The sequence below is a fragment of the Arachis hypogaea genome, chromosome 5 (assembly GCF_003086295.3).
Source record: "Arachis hypogaea cultivar Tifrunner chromosome 5, arahy.Tifrunner.gnm2.J5K5, whole genome shotgun sequence".
NCBI lineage: Eukaryota > Viridiplantae > Streptophyta > Magnoliopsida > Fabales > Fabaceae > Arachis > Arachis hypogaea.
Genome location: NC_092040.1, coordinates 7,821,655 through 7,832,196, shown reverse-complemented (window position 1 = coordinate 7,832,196; position 10,542 = coordinate 7,821,655). Strand labels below are relative to the sequence as shown.

Genomic DNA, 10,542 nt, shown 5'->3' with positions numbered 1-10,542 from the left:
TAAAAATTTATCAAACATGTTAAAAAATATCATTTAGTCAATTTTAAAAATTATCAACTTAACCACACTCAAACAAGTACTTAACCATTTAGTAATAAAAAAAAAAAAGATATAAAAAAGTTAAAGTGTGTAGAAGAGTACAAAGTAGCGAGTAGAGTGATTCTCTCAATCATGTTTTAATTATTTAGTAAAATATAATTTTTTATCATTTAATATATTTTTTTATTTTTATTTTTGTCTAACTTCAAAATATAAAGTAAGAGATAATATTTTATTAAATAATTAAAAAAAATCAAGAGGATCTATTTTTGTTAACTAACCAATAACTAATAAAATATTTAACTAACTTGAGTTAATTGATTAATCAATTTTCTCATTCATCTAAGTAAATGTGGAAGATTTTAATTTCATTTTGTGAATACAATAACTTATTAATCAACAATAAATTTTTAAATAAAAAATAAATATGTTAAATTAGTGCCGGATTAAGAAATTGGGTGAAAAAATAATAAAATATTTGAAAGTTGAGAAAAAAAAATATTCGGCTTGGTTTGGTAAAATTTTTTGAAGAGGTGTACAAGCTTCTAAGTTTGTATTTAGTCAATCAAAAAGATCATTTTATAATTTTTAAAAAATTGGAGTACTTTTAAAAATAACTAGGCTTGGTTTGGTAAAGCTTTTCGAAGATGTGCTTGTACTTTCTTGTATTCGCAGCTTTTAAAGATTAAGGTGCTTTTGAAAACATCAAGATAGAGTTTTTCAAAGTTGGCTTTTACTTTTCAAAATTTAAAAGTCTAATATAACCTTATATGTTAACTAATTTCAAATTTAATACTTACATTTATGTGTATTTTTTAATTTTAAAAACTATTTTACCAAAAGCTATTACTTGTGTTTATTGAACGCTATTTTTTAATTTGATCTATTAAATATAAATGTTACAACTTTTAAAAAATCATCTTTAAAAAATCAACTTTTATAAATTAATTTTTAAAAAGTAAAGACTTTACCAAATTAAGGCTGGATTTGGTAAAACTTTTACTTTTGAAAGTAGCTTATCTACAGCACTTGTATTTGGTAAAATCAAATTAAAAATGACTTTTAACAAGCATAAATACCACAATTATATTTGGTAAAACAACTTTTAAAACTTAAAAAAAATTATAATAAATATATTTATAACAAAAGAATAATTTATTTTTTTAAATTCTTTACAATTTTATATAATATTTTAAAATAAAATAATTTTAAAATAAAAATTCATAATAAACATTAATATAATAGATGACCTCTTTTATTTTTTAACTTTAAAATTTTATATAAGTATCATAAAAATTTATTTTATCCTAAACATTATCATTAAAAATACTAAATTACCTAACTCAAATTTTAGAGACTAATAGTTTAAATATTTATTTGATTGTACTAATATAAATAGAGTTATTATTAGTCAATAATAAAATTTGTATGTAATCCAATGTTAGTATTGAGTATGTCCATCATCTACCTATATATATCGGCTCACCTTTACAGATCAAAAAAATAGAACACATATCTCAAATAAACAACTCTTGTGTGTGTTGTTATTATAGTTTTGACTAATGTTCATGCAAAGAAAATTTTATGATTGATTTTTATAAACCAAGTCAACCTCATAAAACCAAGTCAACCTCTTCACATTTCAAAGAACGTGTGTGTTGTTATTATAGTTTTGACTAATGTTCGTGCAAAGAAAATTTTATAATTGATTTTTATAAACCAAGTCAACCTCTTCACATTTCAAAGAACAAATAAAAAACAAACAAACATAATAGATATACTGAAACGATACAAGAACAACGCACAAAAAAATATTATAAATAGATAGAAGTTCATATCTAATATGTGATAGAGATGTATTTGTGTTGAAATTTGTGAAGATTATGTTGAAAAATAAAAAATATATGAAGACTGTGTTAGAATTTGTGAAAGTTAGGATGAGAAGTTAGAAATATATGATAATTTCAATGGCAATATAATAGCGAAAAACATGTGCGGGAAAAATAAATAAAATTTGATAATCACAAGCTAGCCTTGGAAAGCTCCCGCTTAGGTGCTTTCAAAAGCACCCCTAACTTTTAAAAGTCGCAAACACAAGCACTTGGACTTTTTAATTTACCAAAGGTAAAATGAGGTGCTTGTGTTTTTAAAAAAGCACACGCACCTCTTGAAAAAGTTTTATCAAACCCAGTCTAAGTCATAAGATGAAGCTTTTTAAAGTTTGTTTGTGCTTTTCAAAATTTAAAAATATAATATAACCTCATATATTAACTAATTTTTAAATTTAACACTTTTATAGTATTTTTAAATTTTAAAAACTATTTTACCAAATGTAATTGTTGTTACTTGTGTTTACTAAAAGTAATTTTAATTTGATTTACCAAACATAAATACTATACTTTTTAAAAAACTATCTTTTAAAAAAAATCATTTTTCAATAAAAAAATCTTTTTTTAATAAAAAATATCTTTTTTATTTTTTTAGTGTGTTTGACAAATTTTTAATAGTATAAGTAAAAATACTAAAAAAATAAAAAATATTTTTTAAATTATAATTTATATTTTTTTTTAAAATTATTTTTCACATAATAAATAAATAAAAAATACTTTTATCTTATTTTATCTAAATATAATTAATAAATTAAAAAAATTATATAAAATATCTAAATATAAAATTATTTTTATTTTTATAATAAATTTTCTTAAAAAATTATCATTATTTTTTTTTCGAAAATTACGTCCAAACAAATCTTTTATAACCTACTTTTAAATTTTAAAAAATAAAAGTTTTACAAACTAAACCAATTTACTGACGGCGAAAAAAAGGGGTAACAAAAAGGTGGGAAATTGGCATCGCGTGATATCATATATATAACACACAGCACAACTCAAACAATATCTTTCTGCAATTGCATCTTATTATACACACTCAGCTCTCATATCTGAACCCAAAACCCCCTCTCTTCTCTTTTGTGGGTTCAGACTTCAGAGTGAGTTGCAAATTTTCAAGCAATTCAACCAATCTCAGAATTTATGGACTCGGTGGCTTTTGGACTCGCATCTCCTCCTTTTCCCTCACCCACGCGCCGCCTCCCTTCCAAACCTCACGCGCCACCTTCTTTCCCTTGTTTCCGCCGATTGCCGCTTCTTCTCCCTCGGCTTCGCCACTTTCCCCCTCCTTCTGCTGCCAACAGCACCCTCACCGCCAATTCGGTATGGATCCCTTATTCCCTTCCCCTTTCTCTTCAATTTGGTACTCTCTACACTAACACTAGAGCTTGATGCATTGTTTAAATTGCAATTGCTTCATACTATACCATAACAGAAATCAACTAACTTAACTAGGCGTAACTAACTCACCCTACCATAACAGAAATATAACCGATATAACTAACTAATTAAGTTAATACTAATGCTATTATGCTACCTTCTGCCGCACCCAAGGCTGATAACTTTTTTGTTAGGGAAAAAAACACCACCTTAATATGAATTTATGATGAAGATTATGGTAACGAAAGCTTCACATGGTGTGTTTATGCAGCGAAGAGGTGGTTATTACACAGTTGGTGACTTTATGACAAAGAAAGAGGAGTTGCATGTGGTAAAGCCCACAACAACTGTGGATGAAGGTATATTTCTTTGTAGTTTAAACTTTTATCGTATTTCATGCCTGTCTTTTTATTTTTTACCTTTGAACTTCTGAATGTTATTGTCCAACAGCTCTGGAAATTCTTGTTGAGAATAGGATAACTGGCTTTCCTGTCATTGATGATAATTGGAACTTAGTGAGTATTCTTACCCATTTTTAGTGTGTTACTTTGAACACATGATAATATGTTTATATAGTTATATCTCTGCTATTTTTATTGAATTTCTGTTAAAGCAGCTTGTAAAAGACACAATACTATGACTTATAAGTAAAATTTAGAGCTATACTCGCTTGAAAGAAAACTACAATAGCCGCATTTGCTCTGCAGATGTAACTTGGAGGCAATGATTCCTTAGAAAGTGAATATAACAAACATTGAATGTGTTAATATTCTCACATGCTTTTGTTCCTTACAGCATTCATTTCTATTAAAAAAAATTGATGCAATTAATTCAGCAAAATATTGCGGAACTAAAGCTTCTTTAATATTCTGCAGGTTGGTGTTGTTTCAGACTATGACTTGTTAGCACTGGACTCAATATCAGGTAAATTGATTCAAAGAAATAATATCGGATAATATGAATAATATTATCAGGTAGGTGTTGTCTGAGAGTCATTTAGCAACTTTCAGATTTCAGTGAAGTTTTGGAACCCAGATGCTTTTTTCTTGTTCCTGAACCGGGGCCCTGATGGCTTAATGAAAGTGTGTGGTGCTGGTTTCAGGTGGTGCAGGTCATGGGCGAAAAGATAACAGCATGTTTCCTGAAGTTGACAGCTCTTGGAAAGTATGTTAAAAGTTACTTTTCCTCGGATAGTTTATCCATGCTGTTCTTATTCATTTTTTGGACTTCAATGCAACTAGTTGGTAGTCTTATTCCTTCTTCTAAGATTACTAAGTTAAGTTTAGTTTACTCGGTAGGTATTTTGGACCTTGGAGAGCTAGGCTACTGTGAACTGGAAAAGCAAAACCAGTATATACTACCATTACATATATGAAATATAACTGGGCATTCTTACCTGCATCCTAAATAATCCACACCAAATTTTGTAGTTGTCGCTCCATCATTGAGGTCTTTATAACCTTGGCTACGTTCCATTTTCTCTCGGTTCATACAAGCTGAGTAAGAATTTTTAATGACTAGTAAATCTTGTGTTTATTAAGGGGATAGAGGGTTCGTTTATTTGCGAGTATAGGTCTCTGTGACTCTCTTTCTCCCTATTGTCCTTTTCTACCATACTACCCTTTTTCCGTATTTTTACTAATCCCAGTATGAGGGGTTGATGCAGGTTTGAGTTCTCAAATAAGCTGATATAATCTCATTTTCAGTAACTACTGATTTGTGATTACTAGCACTAATTATTATACTTTACTAATTAAATCCATGTAGCTACATTCATCGTGAATTAGGAAGAAAGGTTTGATATGGAGAAAGTTCTCATTTGTGTATCAAAAAGCCCCTCATTCAGTATTGGCTAAATATAACAATACATATTATATAATATGTTGCTTACGGAAATTACTTATTCAGAGTGGCTAAACATGTTGAACGTATTTTATGTTTCTTGCTCTGAAGTTTCAAGTAATATATTTGATATATCTCGTTCTTATTAAGCCTGATCTATTTGTTGGGATCTGTGCAAATTATCCTGAAGCCAAGCAAACCCTGACTCTGCAGGCATCTAACCTAACTCCTCCCTGTGTTTGCCTCAAATTGCTCAATTTATTTGCAACAATCTCAATCCACTATTAATGAAAGATCATGTGGAAAGAGGGAGCGGGAAATAAATAAATAAATATAATATCTTCGTGGAAAGCTAAGTAGAATAGATGTGGATAGCATACAGAATATGGCAACCACAGAGACACGGTGCCACAGAAAAAATGCAGGGGTTGTCCATTCCGTTGTTATTTTCAAATGTTGTCTGTCTTATACATGATACCTCCAATGTGGGGGACAAACCCTCATGGACGGTAATACCAGCATTCCAAATTATAGTACAACACTACAAGTAGTTCGGAAATTATTAGTATTGTGTAGCTTATGATACCTAGGTTTGGCTAATATTCTGGGGTGGTGTTTGATCATGTGTATGTATATGTATGTATACAGACATTCAATGAGGTTCAGAAACTGCTGAGTAAGACCAATGGCAAGGTCATCGGCGAATTAATGACCCCTGCACCCATGGTGGTTAGGGAAACAACTAATCTCGAGGATGCTGCTAGGTTCTTCTTCCTTCTTTTGTACTTGTTCAATTTTTAGATATCCTACGTGGCTTTAACTAATTTGGTACTTTGAAAAATTAATGTATTTATGTCTAGATTGTTGCTGGAAACAAAATTTCGACGGCTTCCGGTTGTAGATGCCGAGGGTAGGCTGGTAAGTATGGCTCTTCTGATCCATTTTGTTTGGTTATTTCTTTACCTTGTTTTCTGAAGGATGCCTGTGAATGATTTGAAGGTGGGAATTATCACGAGAGGAAATGTTGTTAGAGCCGCACTTCACTTCAAAAAAACTAACCAAAACAAAGCATGATAGCAAGAATACTGGAAAAATACATTTATTGCTAGATTTCGTGCAGTAATCCGATTCAAGTATTCACATAAGATTGGCTTCGTTTATTAGAATTATTGAAATTTTGGCTTAGGCATGAATGTATATCTTTTAAGATTGTTTCGCTGCTAGACTTACATTTGTCATTGTCAATATATTTAAAGTGAAATCATTATTTATTATTATTGATCATCGGTATGTTCCCATTGTATTAAAAAAGTACAATAGACGAATTCACACCTAGGTGATAATGACATTGAAGATGGTGTGAGTTTGGCTCTTGCATGAATATGTCAAAGACAAAAATCTACCCCTACAATGCAACTTAACAGCAACATTAAAAATGGGTTAGTTGTTGAGCTGAAACGAAGACTTGATGGCCCATCACATAGGTAATTGAATTGCTAAAATATTCATTCTCTGAAATTGCTTAGGGTCTAGCCAGGGGTGGTTATAGTCTACACTCAACAGTCTACACACAAATCTACTTTAATTGTATTCGGTGCGCTTTTCCTTTTGCGTTGGGGAAAATAAAGCCAAAATCTCCCTGAGAATAGAGGTGGAGGAAGATGTCTTGTTCCCTCCCTCGTTGAATTTGTAAGTTTTGTCTTTTTGCCTTTGTGTGAATCTTTTTTAATCTCCTTTTGGCGGATTCAGTCACACTTATGCATCTTAACATCTTTTGAGATGATGAGATTTTTTTAATTGATCAATCACACACTTACGTCAAGCACGATGTAATCCTGATCCACACAGGACCACAACCCTCAAAGCCTGCCTTAATAATAATAAAGAAAGAAAGACAAGAAGTAGCAAATCTCTAATTCTCCGCTAATCATGGACTAATCCCTGGATACCACAACTCAAAAGGGGTCATAGATCCTAGCGAAGAGGATATGGGATACAGCTCAGAGTGAAATCAGAAATCGTCTGCCAATTTGTTAATGGAATGAATGAATTGAGTTGAGGAGCTGTAATTTTGCTTTCACATGGACACATGCCTTTCTAATATGTATATTTATATAGGAATTGGATACAACAAGAGTGTGAGGGAAATGGTGCTTGGACGACAAAACCGATTAGAGCGACCCCATGCATCATCCATCGTTATCGAGTGGGCACAGCATTTTTGCATTTTCTCATTCGGCTAAAACAGTGCTGAACCAGAAAAATACCTAACTCCCCCTTCTCTCATCAAATCTTATCATATTATTATGACACACTTTAGTGGTTAGCATGCCTCTCTCTCCTTTTCCCCACCCAACTCCCCCGGCCACCCTCTGTCAATAATTCAAAATAAATCATAATCTAAAACAACGAAGAAGGCTAATCACTACTTAATTTACATTTTAACATTTTTACAACGCCAAAATTTCTTCAGAAAAAAGAAAGAAAGAAACTAGCAAGGAAGAAGAAAAAGATAAAAGAGTTACACTAATCCACACCCGAAAAGGACCTTGGGCCTCATCAATAACAATCACTATCCTTTTGCCTCCGCCGTTACACCACCTTCCCATGGCGCACGTTAGCGTGTTGGAACAACAACGTAACAGCAGCAACAAGGGACAAGACAAAACCAAAACACCCTTCTTTTCTTTAATTCATCTCCCATTCACAATCTTCGGGTTCTGGTATCTTGTTCAAATCAACCCGCTCCGCAAAATCTCCGGACCGCCCCGATATAAGCTCCTGCGGCGGCGCAGCTAAGTGGTGGTGGTGAAGAGTGGCGGCCTGGAGGGCATCGACTCTGGCGCCGACCTCGGTGGCTTTCTTCCTTATGGAAGCGGCGGACATGTCGCAGGCGCCGACAAGGGAAGGAGGGGGTTCTCCGGCGAGAAGCTCGGGGAAGTTGAGGCGGGCGGAGGGTCCTCGGAGGTAGAAGACGGCGGTGTCGTAGGCTCTTGCGGCGGCGATAGGGGTTGAGTATGAACCGAGCCAAATCCTTGAACGCTTGTTTGGTTCTCTAATCTCATCGACCCACTTCCCCCACTTCCTCATCCTTATCCCTTTATACCTTCTCTCTCCGCCACCACTCTCCGCCACTCTCTTCCTCGTCCCTCTCTCACCTCCTTCACCCTCCATCTCTCTTGAAATCTAGAAACCTAACGAGTAGAAAACACGGTAGCCAAAGCTAATAGCTGAAGAAGAAGAAGAAGAAGAAGAAGAAGAAGGTTACGGAGAGAGAAAGAAAGAGAGAGAGAGAGAGAGAGAGAGAGCATTCATGGGACTTTGCCCACTAAGGTTGTCATCTGAGTAAACCTCCACGTCGATTTTCTCTCTCTTTCTTCTGTTTTATACTCCTCCAGACTTCTAAGTTGTAACCGAACATGGATCAATTAACTACGACATAAATATATTCGCTACTACTGCCTGCTTTTTTATATTTCTTTCTTTCTTTTTTTTAGTAAATAATAATTCACCGACAAAATCACTATCCTTTATTTTTTATTTTCTTTTTTTTTTATATAAGTTTTCTCTTTCAGACATAAAAACAAAGCAAAACCTTCTTCTTGTTATGCGTATTAATTAATGAATGAATGAATGAATGAATGGGTTTCCTTTTTCCTCGTTTGATATTTGTGACACCTAATCACACGAACCGACCCTTTTCTCTTAATAAACCGCCTTCTGCAAAATCAAATCAGATGCTTCTTCCTTCATTCATTACCCCTCTCGTAAATTACCAACATACATACAACATGTGATTTTCATCTAAGAACCGATAGAAATATGTCAACTTTACTTCTTTTTACCCATTTACAAATAAAAAATTGCCTTTAAATTACTTGGGTAATTTACTCATTAAATCATTTGAAATTCAAAACTATTTGATTATTCTAAAAATAAATCCAGTATAAATTTATCTTCTCATATTAGATGTAAATCGTTAATTTTTTTCATGATATATAAATATTCTCCCATAAAAACAAAATTAATATCAGCAATTTATCATGTACAAATTGTGGTAATAAATCGTTGGCTTAAACTAATAAACTATAATCAATGAATAATTATATGCATGAATAAACCGATAATTCACGATTTACATAAAATATGAGAAGACAAATTTATACTGAATTTGTTTTTAGGATAATTCGGATAATTTTAGATTCCAAATAATTTAAATGATTAAATTACTCAAAATACTACTTATCCAAATTTTCGAACAATTTTTTTATTTTTATTCAATCGTTAGAAACTCAAAATTAGTTTATTCAATATAAAATTTATATTACTTTTAGAAACTTTAACAAATAAGTAAGCATTTAAAATTTTTAAATTGTAAACCTGCTCATCATATTCATAAATCAATGAGAGATTAGTTAATGTCCTTTAAAAATTTATCACATATTGGAAATTAGTTGAAATTATGCATGTATACAAAAAATTTACTATATTCTTCATTTCTTCTGATTAAAAAATGCTAAACATTTTACCTGCAATAGAAATCATGACATTTTCATATGTATTATTATACTACTTCAAAAGAGATGTAAATATAACCAACTTAGATTTTACTCAAATAGTCAATTTATTTATTTATTTAAATAAATATTAAAAGTTAAATTTTATTTTATATATATAATAATTTATTAATCAATAATAAATTTTTAAATAAAATTTAGATTTATAGCGAATTAATACTTAATTTATCTAACTTGTGAAAAACTAAAAAAAGAGACGTAAAAGATCCCAATTATGATAAGAATAGTTGATTGATGATAGTTCCTTTATGGAATCCCTTCCCCGTGAATAGAGTATTGTTTGAGCCTACGGTCCAATGATATGTTTTTAAACTAATTTTATTTAATTAATATCGATGTATTTTTATAACAGAAATATTTATAATTAAAAAAAGTTAATCAAAAATAATTATAATTTATTTTATTTATTATTTATTAATTATTACAATAATTAATAAATATTAAATAAAAAAATTCTGACTATTTTTTTATTTTTTTAACATTACCATTTCATAAATTATTGAACTATATCTTCATACATACGAATTTTTCCAACCATATTTTAATTTAAAATATAATACTATAAAAATGAACTTCATTTATTCTTGTTGGATAATGGAATCCCACCACTTCACACTATATTCATTTTTAAATAAATTATTTCTCAAATATTTCGTCATGGTGTAAGAATCACATGGTGGAAGCTTTATCCATATCAATTTATGAAAAATGCTAAATTTTATTATAAATTCTTTTATCGCTAGTTATACATTAAAATTAAATATTAAAATTAATTATTATATATTTATAATATATATGATGTTTAATTTATTTTT

At 30.8% G+C, this 10,542-nt stretch overlaps 2 protein-coding genes across 2 annotated transcripts; one reads left to right on the top strand and one right to left on the bottom strand.

Annotated features, from left to right (window-relative positions):
- The first annotated feature begins 2,857 nt into the window (after nt 1-2,857).
- On the top strand, nt 2,858-6,434 carry LOC112800557 (CBS domain-containing protein CBSX1, chloroplastic). The gene is made up of 8 exons (XM_025842886.2): nt 2,858-3,251; nt 3,580-3,667; nt 3,759-3,823; nt 4,184-4,232; nt 4,411-4,472; nt 5,799-5,914; nt 6,011-6,068; nt 6,150-6,434. Exons 1-8 carry the CDS (start codon nt 3,072-3,074, stop codon nt 6,222-6,224), a joined length of 693 nt encoding a protein of 230 aa, XP_025698671.1. The 5' UTR covers nt 2,858-3,071; the 3' UTR covers nt 6,225-6,434.
- A 1,130-nt stretch (nt 6,435-7,564) lies between these two features.
- Nucleotides 7,565-8,924, bottom strand: LOC112800558 (ethylene-responsive transcription factor ERF011). The gene has a single exon (XM_025842887.3). The coding sequence runs from the start codon at nt 8,322-8,324 to the stop codon at nt 7,839-7,841; it is 486 nt and encodes a 161-aa protein (XP_025698672.1). The 5' UTR covers nt 8,325-8,924; the 3' UTR covers nt 7,565-7,838.
- Nucleotides 8,925-10,542: the final 1,618 nt, after the last annotated feature.